Source organism: Nyctereutes procyonoides, unplaced genomic scaffold (assembly GCF_905146905.1).
Source record: "Nyctereutes procyonoides isolate TBG_1078 unplaced genomic scaffold, NYPRO_anot_genome, whole genome shotgun sequence".
NCBI lineage: Eukaryota > Metazoa > Chordata > Mammalia > Carnivora > Canidae > Nyctereutes > Nyctereutes procyonoides.
The window spans coordinates 29,636,095-29,656,852 of NW_026575020.1; the positions used below are offsets into that span (position 1 = coordinate 29,636,095).

Sequence of the window (20,758 nt, forward strand, 5' to 3'; positions counted from 1 at the left end):
GAAGAGTTCTGTGAGCAGCGCAGGAATGGCCTAGCTGGGGCAGAAGTCAGGATGTCCTGGCCTTCACGGTGGCCCTTCCCGGGGACTCTGTCCACCCCCGGACCTCTCCTCTGGTTGGCTCATCGACTCTTGGTTCAGTTATGCTAAGTTCACTTGTGAATTCTCTGGCACCTCACCCCACCACTTGACCCATACAGAGCTCCATATCACTCCCCAAACCTGGCCTCCTGTGTCTCTGTCTCAATCTGGAGCCAGAAGACTGGGAGTCATCCTAGGCCCAACCACCCGTGCTCATGCTGGCTCTTCAATATCACTGGAATTCATTCATTTCTCTCAGCCCTCTGCCTCTCCCTCTTAGCTCAGGACACCATCTTTGTGTACCCGGATTGCTATGCAACCTCTTCATTGGCCTCCCATCTCCATCTAGTCTCACTCCTCCTACTGGCCTTTCTCTGCTTGGCCACCAGAGCAGTCTTTCAGAAACCCAAGTCAGCCTCTGCTTAGGAATCTTCTATGCCTCATCAGTATCCTCATAATAGTTCCAAACAAGCCCTCCATGATCTCAGTCCTACCCAGGAGAATCTAACTCCTTTCAGGGCTTGGTTCAACATTCCTTCTGCCAGGAATCCTTCCCTATGACTTCCTCACTGCCCAGCATGGGTTAGCAGCCCCTCCTAGGTACTTCCTTGTACTTAGCATCCATTTACCTTCTTGTCTCCCCCCCCCCCCCCCCCCACTCTGGACAGGGTCTGTATCTGATTCACCCAACATACAGTCTGACACATCATGAGCATGTAGGTGCTCAAAAGATGTTTGTCTAATGAATAATTAGATACAGCACTCCTGTTGGACTACAAGTTTAGGAAAGAGGGCTGTGCCAGAGAGAGTTTTGGAATTTGTCAGAAAAGACTCATGATTGTAAGTAGAACCATGAGAAAGGGTAAGATAATTCAGAGCAAATAAGGTAGAGGCCAAGGACAGAACACTTGCTCTTAAGGGGGAAAGATTTCTGTACCAAGTAGGATCAATTTTGACTTAGGTAACACAAATCCCACATAAGAGCCTCAGAGGAAACAGCCCAAAGCTGGAATGTCAGCTCTGCTCCATAAAGACCTTCCAGATGTGGCTCTTTCCACTTACTGCTCCAGCAACCTCTCAGTATGCCTCTTGTCCTCATGGTTCAGAGTGGTGGCTAAAGCTCCAGCCATCACATATGCATTCCAGACAGTGGTTGAAGACAAGGATGAAGAAGAGGGCAAAGGATCTACACCAGTTCTCTTTTAAGGAAAGTTCCCAAAAGGTGTCACATGATACTTCCACATATATCCTATTAGCTAAAACTTAATCACATGACCAGACTCAGCAGCAAGAGTAGGCTGGGAGATGCAATTTTCATGCTAGGCAGCCACCTATCCAGCTAAGAACCAAGGGTTGCATCACTGTAGACAGAATAGATCCCCAGGGACAACTAGCTGACTCCACCATTAGAAGGGAGGCTAGGGACACCTGGGTGGCTCAGTGTTTGAGCATCTGCCTTTGGCTCACGGCGTGATCCCGGAACCGGGATCGAGTCCCACATCAGGCTCCCTGTGAGGAGCCTGCTTCTCCCTCTGACTGAGTCTCTGCCTCTCTCTCTCTCTCTCTCTTATGTCTCTCATGAATAAATAAATAAAATATTTTTAAAAAATAAAAGATTGTGCTCGCTTCGGCAGCACATATACTAAAAAAATAAAAGATAAATAAAAGGGAGGCTAGATGGAGAAGCAGAGCACTACTGGGGTGCTGGGCTCTGTGCTAGGCACTTTACATATCTTATCTTACCCTAACCTGAGTAGCGGCTATTATTACCCCCACTCGTGGAGAAATTTGGAGACTTAAGCAGCTTGCCTAAGGACATACAGTGACCCTTGGTGGAGCTGCAGTTGAAAACTGTCTTTTCCCGGTATACTGGTCTGGCTGGAAAATCAGGAGAGGGTGGGTCCTAGGAGCTGTTGGAAGGAAATCTTTCAACAAAGGAGGGCTTGGTCAACAGTGTCAGGCTGACAGCCCAAGTGGGATATGGGCTGAAGTGTCTGCTTTGGATTAGGCAGCAAGGACGCTGTTGGTAACCTTGACAAGGGCGTTTAGGAGAAGTGAGGGTGGGGCTGGAAGCCAATCACAGAAAATCGGATACAGAGGGAAGTATAAAAGTGTGAGTCTTTCTGGAATGGTGACAGTGAAGGAAGAGCAGGCAAAGCCACAGAGGAACCAGGGCCAGCAGGCAGAAGGAAGGAGCAAATGTAGTAGGTGTTGGTGGAGAGGAGAGGCAGTCTCTGCTGGGAGGCCTCTGGGCTGGATAGAAGCATTGGATACAAAGGAGGAATCTGATCATTCAGGAGGGAAGGAGGCAGGAGGTGCAAAAGCAGGTAGGACTGGGGAACGAAGGGAGAGAAGAGGGAGTTCCTGTCTTGTAAAATCTGAAGGATGGTTCTTAGATGAGGAAGAAGGTAGAAAGTCAAGGGTCTGAAAGACGGGGCGGGGGGCTTGCCTATGATGTCCAGTACCATTACTTACTGCCGCTACTACATATGGTGATTTAAATTAATTAAAAGTAAGTAAAATAAAAAACTCAGTTTCTTGGTTACACTAGCCACATTTTAAGTATTTAGTGGCCACATGTGGTTAGTGAATGCTGTTCTGGGAAGCACAGATAGAGAATGTTTCCATCATTGTTATTGGACAGCACTAGTCTAGATAGGGTGTGGTGATGGGGGTTTCCCAGAGACCCTGCCTGGCCATAGGTCTTGCCACTGCAGAGCCCCTGGACAATCATTCCACACTGTCTCCATTCAAGACCTTCCTCCTCCCTTTGGGATTCCCTCAGGTCTCTCTCCTGGGCCAGCCAGCCCCTTTCTTATTCCTGCCTTCATGAGGCCACTCCTAAGAGTATGTGCTTGTCCGAGTACCAGGCCTCTCAGTGTATATGGAAGACCAGAAGGAGAGGCATATGGAGGACCAGAAGGAGCTCCAGTGTTGGGTACAGTGACCCACAGACAGAGGTGTGTTGACCTCTAGCACTGACACTGCTGGGATCAGGGCGTAAGTGTCAACTCACCACTATCTACGGAGAGATCCAGAGGACCCCAAAGATCTCTCAGCTCAACCCCGCATTCCAAAAAGATGGGGACACCCAGTGTCAGAGAGGCAAAAGTGCAAAGGCAGAAGTTTGTCCTCCTTCCTTTTATTGTACTCCATCACTCAGGTTCCCCAGACCTTGTGTCAGACAGAATTGGGCATGCTTGAGGTGCCGAGGCTGGGCCACAAGCAGGGAGCCCAGGGTGTGGCCAGGGCCCTGCACCAACCCCAAGGTAGCTGAGTAAGGATTCGTGGCTAGAAAGCACTGTCCTGGCCTGACACACTTGAGGAGAAGCATATCCCTATGGAGGTGTTGTGGCATGAACCATGCATCTGTACTTGAGGGCATTGGTATATTCAGATGGTTGTGTTTGCAGGGCCTGAGTGTGGATGGGGGGGGTGGTGGTGCATGAGGATGAGTGTGCACAGGGCGGTGTGTACATGAGACACCATATGCCTGCAAGGACACCACACACCTACTCAATACCTGCATCTGCCAGCTCATGCAGGCCCAGGCTACCTCCAATGGCCAATCAGGAGTGGTTCTGAAATTTCAGTCTTTAAAATGGCCCAGGGAGTTTGCCATAGCTGCATATCTGTGGCCTGCCCTAGAGATTCTGAGGTCTGATGTAGGCCCAGGTGCCTGCACTGTTGATAAGCTCCATAGGTAAATCTGGCACCAGTAAGAGGGCTCAAGCAGAACTTTCCGAAGTTCTGCTTCCGAACTGTCCAACCGAACTTTCTGTAATATTCTATGTAGTCAAATATGGCAGCCATTAGACACATGTGTCTGTTTAGCAGTTGTGATGTGGCTAGTTTTAGGAGCTGAATTTTTTGTTTTATTCAGTTTAAATTAATATTGATTTAAATGGTCATTGTGGCTAGTGTCTGCCATATGGGAGAGCATGGATCTAGAGACACGAAGCCGTGCGGTGCATGAAGGCCCAGAGAGAGAAGCACACAGCTCCAATAGAAGAGCGAGAGAGGAGCCCTGCCCAGCTGCAGTCCCTCTAGACCAGGAGTGGCCGAGGCTGGGGCAGAGCTCCTTTGGGGATTGTGGAGTTGGGGCCAGAGCCCAGATGTGCACAGGTCTCTCCCAGTGGCCACTCTGAGCTGCCAAGACCTAGTGTCTGCTTGGCTAAGAGGGTGGAGAGCTCCTGTGGAGACCGCTCTGTCCTGGTTGGGACCCCACCAAGGCCCCTGACCAAAGCTGTGTCCAGTCAGGAGTCTGGAGCTGAGGGTCAGGATGTCTTCATGTTCTCCTGCAGGCCCAAGGTGGAGCTGGTGGCTGCGGGGTCATGTTCACCCTGTGTAAGCATTGGAAGGGAAAAGAAGTCAGCCCCAGGGGAGCAGCTGGCCCCCCAACACAGACATGTGGGCCCAAGGCCTCTGAAAGCTGTAAACTCAAGTTCTCTTACCGCCCCTGGCCCCATTTGCTCCGCATACTTGAACTTCTTCTGCTTGTAGTAGTGCCTTTTGGGCAGGATGTGGAGCAGCAACAGGTCACAGAGAACTGTGGCCTGAGGGCAGGGAAGGGGCAGATAGAGCAGGGGGGATGTGGGGGTGGGGACAGAACCCTCCACAGCCCGCATCAGTTCCTTCTGGCTGTAGGGGCCTGGAGCAACTCTGCCCCATCAAGACCTCAGGTTCTGGAATTGGGGAACAAGGCATTGCAGGTCCCTCGGGAGATCAAGACCACCCCATTCCACCTCTGTCGTGCCCCAGGTCTTGGCCTCGGTTTCTTCAGACATACTGTGGGTCTGGGGTGGTGGGGCAGGCTCAGTAAGGATGGGCTGAGAGATTTGTTTCCTCCACTGACCCCTTGACCCTAGCACTTACCACTCCAAAGATGCCAATCCCAGAGCCAATGGTTGTCATTGTGGGGATGATGTCAAACTTCCCAGCCTGGTGGCAGGGGCCAGGGAGAGAAGGATTAACAGTCAGAAGGAGCCAGGTGGAAAAGACCTTTCTCAGAAATCCCAAGGCCAGACCCGGGGTAAGGAACTCCCCCTTTCTGCCCTCCACCCCCACCACTAGCTGGCCCCACAGCCTGTTCCCCACAGCTCTAGCTCTACATGGGGACCCAGCTGCTTGTTAGAGACCCTGGGTTTTGACCTTGGCTCTGCCTCCTTGAACACAGGGAGGCAGTGGAGGAAGTGAGGTCACCAGCTGGAAAGACCTGCCCTCAGTGGGTACCCAGGTCCATCTGTTATTAGAAGTAAAACTGCTGAATGAAGCCCAGTCAACTTCCTGTTGTCTATAACCATGGACACCCAACAAACACTCACAGGAACTAAGACTGTGTCTCTGGCTGTCCCTCACACTGGATACTCACCTTGCCATCCACGAGAATGTCAAAGCGAATCCCAAACACCTTGAAGAGGTGCCGGTGATTGGTCCCATTTTCCACAAAGTGTCTGGCAAACCTTGGGGGAAAGGGTGAGGTTGTAGAAGAGGGTGATGGAGAACAGTTTGGGTCCAGTGTTCTTGAAGCTCAGCAGGAGCCCTCAGAGGTCCTTGAAGATAGTCCCATGGCCTCCAACATTACGTAGAGAGGGAATCCCAGGCAGGATCCCAGGTCTCATTCCAGAAATGTTGTATCCAACTCTCACCCTCAACCCAACCCCTCACTTCTGATGTTAGCGACCCCTGCCGGTCCTGGCCAAGGGGGCCTCAAGTGAGGGGGCTCAGGCTACTGAGGTTTTGTTTCCTGTGGGCTCCCTGCCTGGCCAATCCCAGGAGAATGAGAGTTGCCCAGCTTCCTCTGCTTCCTTTCTGGGGACACTTACTTGGCCTCAGAGGGTTCTGGGAGTAGAAAAGCCTCTGGGGTTTTTCTGGGGTTCTGGGACACCAAGGAAGGGTGCACTGGTGGAGTCCTGGCAAGCACCTGAAATTGAAGCCTGGAGACAGGTTTTTCTCCTCGTACAGTCCATGGAACTCGTAGATGGGTTTGCAGTACTGCACATGCCAGTCCAGGTCACAGTTCCAGTCAATGGTGATGCCTACCACCCCGCCCTGCAGGGACACAGGGGTTTCAGGACCAAGAAATTTCTGTCTTATGCTGATGCCAGCAATCTCTTGAAGGGAGGGACATTTGTTTGTTTGTTTGTTTGGGAAGAAGCATTGAGAAGCTGCTTCAGGATGGAAGTCCTGTCATCTTCTCTGGCCTTACCTCTCATCCATCACACATCAACTTTCTGATGGTCTCTAAAATACACCAAGTTCTTTCTACCTCAGGGCCTTTGCACATACAGCTCCCCTAGTTCCACAAGGCTGGCTCTTTCTTATCCTTTGGTCACTTTCCCTGAGAGGCCTTCCCTAAACACCACCTCCAGTCTAAAACGTGTACCTGTCATTCCCTCTGCATTTTCTCCTGGAACACTGGTTACTTTGAAATCGTATATTTATTTTGTGTGATTCTTTTATTTTTATTTATTTGTTTATGAGAAACACAGAGAGAGGCAGAGACACAGGCAGAGGGAGCAGCAAGCTCCCCACGGGGAGTCCGATGCGGGACTCAATCTCAGGACCCTGGGATCATGACCTGAGCTGAAGGCAGATGCTTAACCACTGAGCAACCCACTTGCCTATTTTGTGTGATTCTTAACTCATCTCCTCTAAGACTATAAACTCCATGAGGGTGGGGCTGACTGTCTCTTTGGTCACTGACTCCTGAATGAAAGTCACAGCATGGAAGGCAAGTAAGTAGTGTTGAATTAAAAAGTGAGTTTGTAAAGATCTGGCCTCGTATGAGAAACCTTGAGGACGCCTGGGTGGCTCAGCGGTTGAGCACCTGCCTTTGGTTCAGGGTGTGATCCTGGGGTCGTGGGATCAAGTCCTTCATCGGTCTCCCTGCAGGGAGCCTACTTCTCCCTCTGCCTATGTCTCTGCCTCTCTGTGTGTGTGTGTCTTTCATGAATAAATAAATAAAATCTTAAAAAGACAAAAACAAAAAAACTTGAGAGAATGAAGCTCCTTTGGGCAAGGTGAGAACTGGGGACAGGTGGGGCTAGGCTGAGCAGCAGAAGAATTGGTCAGAGCGCGCGTGCAGCTGGGTACCTAGGCAGGAGGTAGGTATGCAGTTATCTGTGGTTGATGGTGAGGGGTGAGAAGTTCCCAGTACAGGTGGCAGGGAGATTTTAGGAACAAGAAAGTCTAACATTCAGCTTTCTGGTTTTCTGTGTGGCTACGGTGTAAACTCCCTCCAGGGTTTGGCTTCCTGAGGCCTAAGGGCTGAACTTGTTTGCATATTTTCTGTGGCTGCTTTTACCCTCAAGCAGCTGACTTGAATGGCTGGAACAGAACCCACATGGCCTGCAAAGCTGAAAATACTTACTTTTTGGCCCTCTAAACAAAAACTTTGCTGATCCCTGTTCTAGATAAATGCGCTGTGAGCAAGTTTTGTGTCTATGACTGATATCACAGAAAAGAAGCTGATTTTCATCCCTAAATAGGCACTGTAGAAGGATGATAACGATCACGTAGGAACATGTACACAGGGTTGCCATGTGCCAGGTAGTACTGAAGTGCCGTCCCATGAGTGAACTCACGCAATCCTCAAGATAACCCAATGAGCATGGTACTATTATCGTCCCGTGAGGTATGAGACGATAATAGTACCATTATTAGTACTATTGAGCAAAAAGCTCAGACACACTCAAGGTAGGAGACTAGTCTGAGGTCACATTGCTCATTAGAGGCAGAGCTAGGATTTGAACCCAGTCACGCTTCTGGAATTCCCAAGAATCCCCAGCAGAACATAGGATTTCTCAGGGTCATAGGGCATGGAATTCAAGTTGCTTTTATCTAATAGCTAAAATATGGTGTGACCTCAGCAAACATCCAGGTGATAATGTCTTCCCATGTCCATTCATTCCAGGCACCTCCTCTGTGTCAGGTCCATACCAGGCCCTGCTGAGGACTCAGGCTTGACCTTCAGGAGCCCCCAGTATTAGGGAATAAATCCATATATATGCCCAGCCCACACTGGAGGGGCTTGAAGAGGGCATTCTCTGGGACTGAAAAGCCTTCATTGACCTGATAATTCCAGGACCCAGCCCTCCTCACTTGCCTGGCACCATACCTTCTCAGCCAGGGTGCTGAAATTCTGTCCTGACTCTTGCACCACATAGCCGAGCTTGAAGACAGGGCACAGTGGGTGCAAGATCTTGTGATAAAGGCAGGTCTTCATGTAGGCTGCATCAACTTCTTCTACCAGGTTGCGTCTATATGGGGGTGAAGCAGAATGCCAGTGGGGAGGGTGCCCACCATGCCCTGAAGCTCTGGGGATCCCTCACAAACTCCATAAACCACCACCCTTCACAGCCCTTGGCGACTAAAGGTAGCCCACCCCAAGAGCCCAGCTCAGGCTTCTGCCTCCAGAGTGAAATCAGCAGGAGTGGAAGGCGGGGGAAAAAAAAAAAAAAAAAAAAGGAGTGGAAGGCGACAGACAGTTGAGACCAGCTGGAGCAGCCCTGGGGGGGGGGGGGGCTTCTGCATTTCTGCCTCCCTTTCCCACAAACCTGTTGACCTTGAAGCGTGGAAAGCTGATGCTGTTCTTGATGAAGAGAGTGAAGTTCTCGGCCTCTTGGAGAAGGGCAGGGCTGGAGGAGACTGCACTCACTTACCGTCCCCTTCCCAGGAGTCTGCCCAAAAGCCCACCAGCATTTGTTACGGGTGTGGGGGTGTGAGAACCTACGGGATCTTCCTGTGGCCTTGGCTTGGTTGGGGATGGGGGTGCTATAGTGATGGACTCTTAGGCCCCCTTGACCAGGGGTCAGGGGGATCACTGGCTCGGACCATTATAGATGGGGTGAGGGAATCCTTCCGAGGATAGATCCCCTTGGTCTGGGCTGGGGAGTCTGCTCCGAGCTCCCTGGTTGGATAAGGCATTACCGTGGGACCTTGTCATCCACCTCCACGGGACACCAGCCAAAGATCTCACATGTCTGCACAGTGTCATTGAAGGCCACGCACTTGCCTGTGCGGATTCCTGGAGCAAGGGAGGAACCGGTGGGTGCCCACTCCAAGCTGGGGATACAGAGGAGCCCCCAGTGACAGGACACCCAAAAAGCGGCAGCCCGCGGACAGAAATGTGGCTAGGCCTGGACCAAGCGTGGGATGGAAGGAAGGGAGAAAGCAAGAAGGCCTTCCTGGTGGAGGAAGCCTGGAGCTGAACAGGGGCTGTGCGAGGGGACAGAGGGGGATGGGAGGAGGCCAGCCTTACCTTGTGCCTTCCTCTCTGCCTTCCCCGGAGTGCAGCCACTGTCATTTCTGCATGTACCCCCTTCTGGATGCTAGGGGAAGGGAGAGTTGCTGGTCCCAGGTCCCTGGGGTAGTGTCCTAAGGAGAGCCCCTCATACCCCCAGGGCCCTAGGGAGGTCTTGTGGCAGTCTTAGACAGTTTCGGGGTGACCTCTGCTTACAGCTTCCTTCCCTCAGTCCCCTCCCAGTATCCCTCTGGGCTCATGCCCACTGTCCTATGGCCAGTGTTACCTGGCAGGAAGGAGAGATGTTAGGGTTTGGAGGTTGGGTGGGCGCTGAGGGTCGGCATCTTGCTTGACACATAACTGGGAGGGAAGCGTCTCCACAGCCAATAGCAGACTGTTACTTTGTGTGAATCTATGCCTAAAATCCACCATCGCATTCCCCCGAGGAAGCCTATCTTTAATAGCCAAGGGGACTTCCTCTTCCATGTTATTTTCCCCTATGGGTCCAAGAATTGGGGCGAGGGGACAGGTAGCAGTCCTCACCTCCGCACAGTAGCCTTGAACCTGCTGGAGGGTCGCAATGAAATTGGTCATGATCACGAAGGAGCTGTCCCCCTGGAAATGAGAGGCAGGGGAGGGAAGGGGAGGGCTCTGGGTTGGGAGAACAGCCCCCGAGAACCCAAGCACTGTCCCAATAGGCGCCTAGAATCCACATGATACCCAGCAGCCTCCACACCCCATGATATCAGAGGGGGATGATATTACAACCCATTTTTGCCCCTCATTAGGGGAGCTGGGGCCTGGGCTAGTGCAATAGGGAGATTGGACAGAGCCCAAGCCCGCTCTGAGCCACCCTGTGGGTGGAAGGTATTACCCCTGAGTCAGCTCACCTGGGCTGGGAAGACGTAGTCAGCTACATCCCAGACCTGGGAGCCCAGGCCTGGGAGCTGTGTCACGGCTAGACCCTTGAGTTTCACAGACACGCTGCTGATGAGGCCACTTGAAGTCTGATAGCCCTTCTCGTAGACAAACACCCACCTGTGGGGGTATTTTGGGGGTTAAAGCAGTCAGAGCTGGGTCAGGTCATTCAAAGATGGCAGGAGGCTGGGTGCTTTTCTGGCACCAGCTAGGTAAGTCAAATCCTTTCCCTTCCCATCTCCAGATGCATCTCTGAGCCAGTCTTTTCTCCTAAAACTACATCTTAGGCTGAGGGCAGGAGAGCATCACCTGCCTCCCCGAGCTGGCCTATACCTGAAGTGCCACCCTTCTTCTTACTGGGAAAATACTAATTCTTAGGGAGGAGATCCACTGAAGGACTCTTTCAGATCCTTTTCTAAGAGCAAGATTTGCTGGGGCCAGGAGGCCAAGCTTCTTGGACCATAATCCTCATGCCCAGAGTACACTTTCCTGAGGTTTTCCCACTGAGAACTAGAAAAGCATGATGCCTGAGAACCTGGCCTTTGGTGCCCAAGAGGCTGGACTGGAATCTCAGCTACATTACTCATGGGTTCTGTGATTTTGGCTAAGTTATTCATCCCTCTCTGCCTCAGTTTCCTCATCTGTAAAATGGGAATAACAATAATAGTACTGAACCTGCTTGTTGTGACTTACTGCCTGTAGATCATTTAGAATGAGGACTGGCATGCAGTAAGCACTACATAGCCATTAGCTATGATTATCTCAGCCATGCTGGGAGGCCCTGGCAAGGGGTACTGGAAGGGAAGCAGAGGGGGCAATTCCTATTATGTGGCCCCACATGAGGCCCTTGTTGTGGGAGTGACTAAGGCCAGAGGCCTCCCAGCTTTTTTGGGAAATTCTGACCTTCCCTTCCCAGCATGAAGAAGCCCTGTTCCTTCAGGTTCTCTGCTTTCAGTCTTAGAGGGTCAGTGAAACTGACCTCCTTCCTAGCCTTGGGTGTAGGGAGGATGGACACATGACCACAGCTTGCCAATCAGTGTTCCACTGCCCTAGCAACAGTGATAGGTCTAAAGATGGACACACAACCTAGGAAATTTTAGCAATGAGGCTAGGATTTTTCTGGGAATCACTGGGAAAGAGGCATCCTTTCTGCTGGGTAGCTGAGCAAGGTAGCGAAGACCAGAACTATGGTTAGTCATCTTGCTACTTCACAGAGAGACTCGGCTTGAGAATTAAGCCAACCTAGAGGAAAGTCAGGCCAGGAGATGGAAGAGGGCAGCCTCCTGACAATGGTTGAGCACCTGGATCCAGCCATGTCTGAAGTATGATACATTAGCTAATAAATTTCCTTTCTTTATTTAAGCCAATTTGGGTTTGGTTTCTGTTGCTTACAACTGAGAGCCCTGGGTGTGGTCCATTTCCTTCAGGAAGGACTGCATGGAGATCCAGTGTAACTGTGTTTGGGTGTGTGTGTCCAGTTGTGGTGACCATCAGAGTATGTAGCAGTGTACCTCAGGGAAATCTGTGAGCACACCTGTGGCTCTGAGCGCCCAAGCAGAGCTCAAAGCTCCTTTCCGGTGTCCCAGAGCTCAGGCCTAGTAGCAATTCTCCAGGCACCTCAGTCCTAGAGTCAGTGCTAGCTCTCTGGGGACTGTCTCCTGGTCCAGACCCCAGGAAATCAGCCCACCCAGGTCTTCCTCTCCTCCCCCATAGTCCACTCTTCTCTTCTCCAAGCCCCTCCCCCAGCCTGGCCCAGGAGGCGCCCCCACAGGCCTAAGCATGGTCACTGCTGCCCCCTGCAGGTCCCAGATGGCAACAGGTAAGGCATGCGAAAGGCTTCCAGTCTTCAGAGCTTCCAGCCTTAGCCGAGACTGGGGGCATCACCTACCTCTACCCTCCTCAGCCTCTTTCCTCCAGGGACGACTCTGACTCCATGCCCAAGCTCAGAGTAGCTGCTCCTTTTCTGAGCCCCTGTGGGAGGGTCATGGGCCTCGTTCCTGGCAGCCCTCACCCCTGATGTTCTAATAGCCTTTCTCTCTTGGCCCACTACCAACTCTTTACAGTACAGATGGGGAAACTGAATCCTGTGACAGTGTCCTTCCGGAGTCAGAGGCCGACCCCGGGATTGAGGTCCCATCCCAGGTCTCTGCCCCTTTGCACTGAGCTGCCCAGCACCATCACGTCTGCCGGGAGCCGGAAGTATGTGGCCACAGCATGGCTGCATGCTGGAGCTGATGCAACCACACCCGGCTATGTCGGCCCTTGCACACTGTCAACCCTTGGGGTGGGGGGTGGGGGGTAAAGTTAACCTGACACCAATGACTTCAGTTCTGATAATAATGGAATAACCATGGCTCCAGACCCATCCCTCCAAAGCTGTGCTTGCCTTGACCTGGACTTGCTGTCACCACCAATGGGATCTGATGCCAAAGACACAAACATCTTCAGAAGTCTCTCCTTGTCCAGATATTATCTTTCTCATTCTTTCCACCTCAGCTGCAACAACCCCTTGTCCTGAGTCTCTGCTTCAACAGCCCCTCCTGGAAGATGGCACATAGTACAGTAGCCAAGAGTGCGGCTGCAGCTGTGTGAGGGTAAAGGAAGCCAAGATTCAGGTACCAGCCCTGCCACTCACCAGCTGTGTGACGTTAGCCTCACCAGGCTGAAGACTAAACCTTTCTGAGTCCTGGATTTCTCAATAAAACAGAGGTGATGGCACTTACTTCAAAAATGCTGCTGTTCATTCAACAAATATGAGCAAGGCCTTCCCTGCCCTGAACTGTGGGCTAAGCCCCAGGAAGAAAGCAAGTCTAAGGTGTATTCTCATGAGTTCTCATTAAGGAAATTAGCATGCAGTAGGCACTAATATATAATCCTCTTGTTTTCCCCGTCTCAAGTCAGTAATTCCTGCTTAAATGTCCACCTACCCCTGTTGTCCTGGCTCCCATTCTCAGCCCAGGCAGGACCTCATGTAAGCTGTCTCAGGTACATCATGTCCTCAGATTTTTATCTCCACCTCTGCACTCTCCCTGGAGATCTAATTCCACACATTCATTTAGCGATTCAACAAGTATTTATTTATTGAGCCCTTAGTATGTGCCAAGCAATGTTCTAGGCACTAAAAATATAGAAGCGAACAAAGCCAACCAAAATTCTGTACTCAAGGAACTTACATACATGTCCATATGGCCCAACACTTTTGACACCCATTCCTTCCCCTTTCCCGGGTCCCTCACCCCAGACATCATGCAGAAACCTCAAACTCAACTCAAACCTTTGCAAAACAACCTAGCAATTCCTCAAAAAGTTAAATATGGAATTACTACTTGATTCAGCAATTCCATTCCCAGGTATATATGCAACAGAACTGAAAATATTCCCACACAGAAACTTGTACACAAGTGTTCACAGCAACATACATAAGAAACAAAAGTGGAAACAACTCATATGACTTTCAATGAATGGCTAAACCAAATGTGACATATCCATACAATGATATAGTATTCAGCCATAAAAAGAAAGGAATTAATGATACATGTTACAACCAACATAGAAGAACCTTACAAATATTATGCTAAGTGAAAGAAGCCAGACACAAAAGGCTACATATTGTATGATTTTACTTATATGAAATATCCAGAGTAGGTGAAGTAGGCTGTAGAGAGAAAGAATGGGAATGATTGCTAGGGAGTACAGAGTTTCTTTCTGGAGTAGTGAACATGGAGTAGTGGACTAGAAAATGGTGATGGTGGCACAACTTTGTGATTATACTAAAAACCACTGAATTATATATTCTTAAAGGGTGGATATTATGGCATTTGACTAATATCTCGAAATAAAAATTCAATGGGACCAACCTGAATGTCTCATGTCCCCCCCAGAACTTGCCCCTCTGATGCCCTCACCTTGGAGGATGGCACTGTTCCTACCGAATCCTCCTCAAAGCCTGGGCATTATCTTACACCCTCGTTCTCCATTGTCCCTACATTCTTTCAGTCCCTCTGTCCTCTTGGCTTTCATCTAAGGACCCAAAGGGGTTTTGCTGTGGGAGTCTGAGACATGAGAGGAGCCGTGGCAGATGCCACAGGAACTCTGGCGTGGGGATGGGAGGATAGGTTGTGGCTGGTGGGACACGAGGTGCAACCACAGGCAGGAGTTGACCAGACCAGGCACATGCTATAGTGCACAGCAGCCTTGGGGAGGGGCAAGAGCAGACTCCAGGCCTGGAAGGGACTGAATTTAGAGCGTTTGAGTGTTTAGAGATCAATCTACATGTCATCTGCAGGTAAGCTAGGCTGACAATTTGTGTTTTTTTTTAATAATAAATTTATTTTTTATTGGTGTTCAATTTGCCAACATACAGAATAACACCCAGTGCTCATCCCGTCAAGTGCCCCCCTCAGTGCCCATCACCCATTCACCCCCACCCCCCACCCTCCTCCCCTTCCACCACCCCTAGTTCGTTTCCCAGAGTTAGGAGTCTTTATGTTCTGTCTCCCTTTCTGATATTTCCCACACATTTCTTCAATTTGTGTTTTTAAATTTGTTTAATGAGTCACCAACCTCTAAATACCAAGAAGTTCCTTGTGCCCATAAATCCCAATTTCCCACTGCTCTTGAGAAGTCAAATGCTCTGGCCATGCTGGGCCCGTGGCCCTCTGCAGCAATGATGGGCACAAAGTAGGCAGTGGGCAGCCACTCCACACATAGCTCCCTGGTGTGGGGCCCACCAGGGTGACTACTTCTGTCTTCCATGCTCACTGCTTCCACCTTGGCATGGCTTCTTCCTCTCCTCTTATCACTGCTGCCTCTTCACAGCTTCCTTGCCTCTGGCCTCCACCCCCACCGATCCCCTGCTAGATATCCTTCTGAGGCTCCCCATTGCCTATAGGAAAAAACCCATGTTCCTCAGAATCAGTAGCTGTGCTCACCCCTCCACCTCCTTTCCCTTGGGTCCAGAGCCTAACCTTAGAGACACTTTTGCTGTTCCTTTCCTGCCCCAGGACCTTTGATCACACTCTGCTTTCCAGCAGGAGTGCCTGGACCAGGTGGTATACAGCAAGACTCTACCAACCAGAGTTTTTCATTTCCTTGGCCACAACAATTGGTTTTGTGGTAGGCACTTGACTTGATCCCTGCTGATAAGAGTTGGAGCTAGGACTTTTGCCAGAACTCTGGAAAAGGAGAGTCTTATGCCCCAGAGATGGCTAAGCTGGTGGGATGTCAGCCTGGAGTTGCTGGTGGCCATTTTGCCACTATGAGACAGAGAGACTGCCTGAGAATGAAGCCCAGAAGATAGCAGAGCTGGGAAGGAGAGAAAATCTTGGACAGCTTCTTTGGAGAACCCAAATGGGACCAACCTGAACTCCCCATGTCCCTGCAGATCTTGCTGTTCCTTTGCTCTCATCATGGAGGATCCAACCAGAATCCAGACCTGAAGCCTGCATTGATTTTTTTTTTTTCAGTTACATAAGCACTTCAAAATCCCTACTCTTCTCTAGGAACCAAAGGAGTCCTGGGTAACTCATCATCTACCCCTCACCTTTTCTTTGCGTACCCTGTACCCCACTGCTGTCCCATAGATCCCAACACAGCAATAGGCACAGAGAAGATGCTGTAGAAATATCCCTGGATGCAATTTCCCAGCAATAATTTATATCTATCCTTATTTCTTATTGATATGCTCCAGGATCCATTTGAAAATATCAGAAGCATGTGAACTTCCCAAAAGCTCTGTATGGAGGTGGACAGGGGCACAAAGGGAAAGTCAAGAGCAGGCTTGACTGGCTTATAGCCTCTAGGCCTTTTTGCTCAAGGCTGGTCCCACCACTCTGTCATCTCTTCCAGGAAGCCTTCCCAGGCTCCCCTCACCAAGCAGCATTCACAAATCCCACTGGGATCCTCCAGTGTGCCGCAGCCAGACCTCTCTCCTCTCCAAACCAGTGCCCTCCAGGCAAACACTCCTTGTTTGGACCTGCTAGATCATGGATGACAGCCCACTGCCTGTATACTGAGTTACAGAGAGCTCATCACCTCCCAGGAGACAGTTCTAACTGCAAGTTAACCATTTTAACTTGAGACAAAAGAGTGACAGCTCAGCCCACTCGGGCCTCAGGCCCACTTGCTCCCTCCATTTGCCATGGACTTCCCAGAAGAGTGTGACTGATAGAAAACACAGCCTCAGTTTGCTTTCTCAGAGTGTGTTTGGGTTCTCAGCATCTCAGCCTCTCTGCCTCTGTCTTAGTAACTCACTGTTGCTAAGTCTCAGGACCTCTCTTCATTTGAGTGGTTGTGCTCCAATGTCTGTCCCTCTGTCCGGTTCTGCCTTTGTGCCTGCCCATCCCCCATTTTGCTTGTGCTCTTGGCTCTGGAATGCAAGAGTCCCCTCTGCGCCCTTTGCACCCGATGGACCAGATAGTCAGACAGACCAGACCCCTGGAAGGAAGCATCCCTCCTCAGGAATGAGCCTGTGTTCAGCATCTTTAGAGGGGACCCCCGACCCTTGCTCCGTGGAACAGGTGGGGAAACTAAACCTGAGATAAGACCATGTCAGGCCGGTTTCTGTCTGCAGCTGAGAGTCAGCAAAGCAGTGGCCAGTGGCCAGATGAGGGTGCCAGAGACAGCAGGAGTTGCAGTTGGAACAGGAAGTCTGGGCTTGAGGGTGGGGTTGTGCGGGGCCCTACCTTCCTCTCTCTGCTATATGACTTGGACAAGTCAGTGCCCCTCTCTGAGGATGTTTCCTTTCCATGGTATCAAGGACAACTTTGGAGCCATGCAGCTGGATTCAAATCCAGTTCAGCCTCTTTCTAGTTGTGGGATCTAGACTAAATCACTGTTTCTCTGAGCCTCACTGACACTGAGGAAGCCACCACATTCATTCGGAAACTGAGTAGACTGTCCTTGGGAGGGAGGGAGGCAGGTCTCTGTTACTAGAGGTATGTGTTCAGGACTGGATATTGGCTTCGGTACAGCTGGGGTGGGGTGGGAAGACTGTCACTTTCCCTCTGACAGTCTGTGAGCAACACCAAGAGGGCCCTGGCTCTGCTCTCACTGCTCACTTGAAAGCAGAAATAAGGAGCAACAGGGGCCATGGTGAGGACAACATTCTCCCAGCCTCTCCAGCTGAAGGATGGGCTGGCTAGGCCTGGGCAAGCAAACTCTCTTTCCCTGGAGGGTCAGGAGTGCAGCTAAGGGCGCACTTTTAGGCACATCCAGTGCCCAGTATCATAGCATCGGTGCCCCATTACACCAAAGTTCTCAGAGCCCTTGTGAGGTGGGAAAGGAGAAGACAGGGCTGAGGCCTGGGCATGGGGAGGGGAGGTCAGTCTAGCTAAGACTTGCTACCGACCTGCTATGTGATCTGGAAGCCCCACTAATTCTTTCTGGGCCTCCATTTTCCTCACAAGCTCAGATGACTTTACAGATGTCAAATTAGTCTGTGAACAGGAGGGAGGCAGAGGCCAAAAGGTGTCAGAGGGCTAGGTCCTGGCTTTGACTCCACCTGACCAGCTCGGAGGCCTTGGGGGCCAGAATGATATGGTCACTGTTTGGCCTCCTGGTCGGCCTGCCATGGGCTCTAGTTAGCAGTCCTGGTTTGGTCCTATAGCAAAAGTAGGGATGTGAAGACCAGAAGGGCTGGGCCCTCAGAATCACACAGCAATGTAATACTGCCAGACACCCTAAAACCCCTCAGCAGGAGCTGGAACCCCTACTCCTTCAGTGGCCCTGGGGCCTCCAAGAATCCTCTGCAGTTACCACCCTGAGCAGATATGATACCCCTCCCGCCTCGCCCCCCAGGGCACAGACATTAGGTGCCCAGCCACCTCAGCCACGTGATGTGCATATGTGGATACCCAGCCATAGGGACACACCCCGAAGCCACACCCAGTAGGCACATGCCCAGACACAGGAGAACATGTGCATCCACACAGAGCTCTAGGTATAACACACATGCATACACACACAATATACACATATGTGTAATCCCCTGCCAGGCCCATGTGGGCTCCCAGGACAGCAAGACTGTGGGGGAGTACCATCTGACTCTGCCTCGGCACTCCTGGGCAGGTCTCAAGATGCCTAGAAAGGAGCAGTCATCTTTGGGACCTGAACTGACCTTCAACCTCTGCCTGACATGCTACCGTTAAGATACCAGGGGTTCTGAATTTGAAAGTTTCTTTGCTCTGGGGGTCTTAGATATGTCAGGATGCCTTTAATTTAGGCAAGACAGGTGTGAACAGGGCCTGTCCCTCTTTGGTTTATAAAATGGGGTGTGGCCTTTGTCTCTTAGTAGTGGCCTGCTTGGCTGGGAGGTCAAAAGTAGAAGGACTCTCTGGTTGTAGTTCACTGGGGTGCTGGCCTCTAGCACGACTCACCACTCGAGAGACCGTTAACAGTGAGTCAGTTCCTTAGAACCTAATGGTTTTGTTCACCATAAGGCCCAGGGCAGGATGTCCCCTCTTTACCTCAGTGTCCCCTTCTTACAGTGAGTTAGCAAGTTCCATTCCTTCTGAATAGCACTACGGTTTGTTAGGGAGGGTGACAACCAATGGAGAGAAAGAGGGGCTCCGTGGGGCTGTGGGGGCATCCCAGAGGCTGGAGGAAAGGCCCAGGTTGGAAGCTGGTGCAACAGGGTGGGAGGTAGGGGTAGGGGGCCCAGACTCACCCAATAACGTAGACCAGAACCACGAACTGGATCAAGCGGAAGACAACGCCCACCTTCTTGTTGCGCACGAGCACCATTCGGGGAGTGTCATACTCAAAGAAGAAAGCGGCCAGCTCATCCTGGAGCCGCTGGGCCATAGTGAGCCAGGCTGGGGGCTGAGAACTGAGCCTCTTGCAGCCTTTGCTATTGAGGTGAACCAGGTGTCAACACCCAAGTCTATGGTGGAGCTTCTAGGGGCCTCCTGGCCCCTTAGGAAGGGTAGGGCAGGGCAGCTGACCAGAGGTCAGGAGGCAGGGGTCAGTTGAAGGCACCTGGGTTGAAAAGTAGAATCCTTAGGTGGTCAGAGCAGCTCTTGGCCCTTGGCAGGCGATGGACTGTGGGCCAGCCGCGCCTGTGGACAAATAAATTCCCAAAGATGGATGGGGGCGGGGCTGGTGGGGCCACCCAGGCCCAGCCCCACTGCTCCGTCTGGCTCCGCCTGGGCCTTGCTGAGCCTCCGGAAACAGGAGCTGTTGGCAGGAAACCACGGGCCACCCATCAAAGATAAAGCTATCAGCCCCCCCCCACACACACACACCCCAAACCTAGCAGAACAGAACAAGGCCAGGACTTGGGGGCAGTGGCCTCAGGCTGAAGCCTTCTCCAAACCAGGAGCCCATGCCCATATCCAAACACCCTCCCCACTCTACCTGTGCCCCCAGGTGGGGAGCTCAGCCCCTGGGGGGGTTGCAGTCAGGAGAGTGGAAGAGGAAGTAGAGCCATTTCTGGTCCAGCTGCCAGATGCTTCCAGAGCCTGTGGCAGGATTCCCACTGCTGTCCTTATAGGCCAGCTTCCATCCACCTGTGTGTGCCTCCAAGTCCAAGCCTGGCCTGTGCCCAATCAACCTGAGCACTGGGCAGGCATCTCTGCAGCTCACCTCTCCTCTCTCATCACCTGTGCTGTCCCGGCCATATCTCCACCTCCCTAAAACAAGCAGAAGGAAGTAAGTGCCCAGAAGATTCAAGGGCCATATCTGTCACACATTGCTGCTGGGCTCCCTGAGACATAGCCCGGAAAGCCTGACATCAGACAGCCTGTTAATACTCATGGCTCTGCTACTAGCTGCCTGCGAGGGCTTGGGTAATTTGCCTTACCAGACTGAGCTTGCAGCCTCATCTGTGAAATGGGGATGGTAATGGGATTTGCCTCATAGGTAGAGGCCTCAGCGGAACGGGTCCCAACAACACTGAGGACAAAAACCTGAGACTGCTATTAATTTGAGGTACAGTCCTTCTGCGGCCTCTGTCTTCAACCACAGCCCAGGGCAGGAATGCAAGGTCCCAGGGGGCTGGGGCAGGACAAAAGTCTCATGTTGGCTTTTGGAACCCTAGAGCTGGAGGCCCCCACAGACCCAATGTCTTGTTTTGCAGTTGAAGAAATGAGCTCAGAGAAATGAATTGCCCAAGCTCACCCTGGGTTCTACTGGAGGCCTCGGTTTGAAGCAGGATGGCCTTCCTGGCTGGCCCTCCATCCAGGCCAGGTGTCCTTGGGGCTTTCTCAGGACATGGAAGATGGAGGCTGGGTGTCCCAGGGGTATGGGGAACTCCCCTGCAGGCCAAGTTGCCTCACTCTGAAGGCTGATAGGAGTCTTCTTCCTGGAGGCCTTTAGCTGGGAAATTGTTCTCGGCAGGGAGCCAGGCTTCCAGGCTGGAAATCCCAGCTGCTTGTCTGAGTAGAGCTGCTTTCTGGACAGCAGTGGCCCCCACAGAGGGCAGGCCCATGGCCCCTTCCAGCACCCTAGGCCATTCCCCCCTCTCAAATAGAACAGCCTCATGAATCTCAGGCCCAACTGTCTATCCAACATGACCTTCAA

The 20,758-nt window shown here is 51.5% G+C and overlaps 1 protein-coding gene across 1 annotated transcript; it reads right to left on the bottom strand.

The window, feature by feature from the left end:
* Positions 1-3,210: 3,210 nt before the first annotated feature.
* P2RX1 (purinergic receptor P2X 1) lies at positions 3,211-19,656 on the bottom strand. Its single transcript, XM_055324848.1, has 13 exons — positions 19,595-19,656; positions 18,906-19,296; positions 10,213-10,360; positions 9,866-9,937; positions 9,341-9,410; positions 9,010-9,106; positions 8,637-8,717; positions 8,198-8,339; positions 6,002-6,129; positions 5,450-5,540; positions 4,954-5,019; positions 4,533-4,634; positions 3,211-4,421 (listed from the first exon to the last, which is right to left on the bottom strand). The coding sequence occupies exons 2-13, from the start codon at positions 19,040-19,042 to the stop codon at positions 4,356-4,358; spliced, it is 1,200 nt and encodes a 399-aa protein (XP_055180823.1). The 5' UTR covers positions 19,043-19,296; positions 19,595-19,656; the 3' UTR covers positions 3,211-4,355.
* Between the last annotated feature and the right edge of the window lie 1,102 nt (positions 19,657-20,758).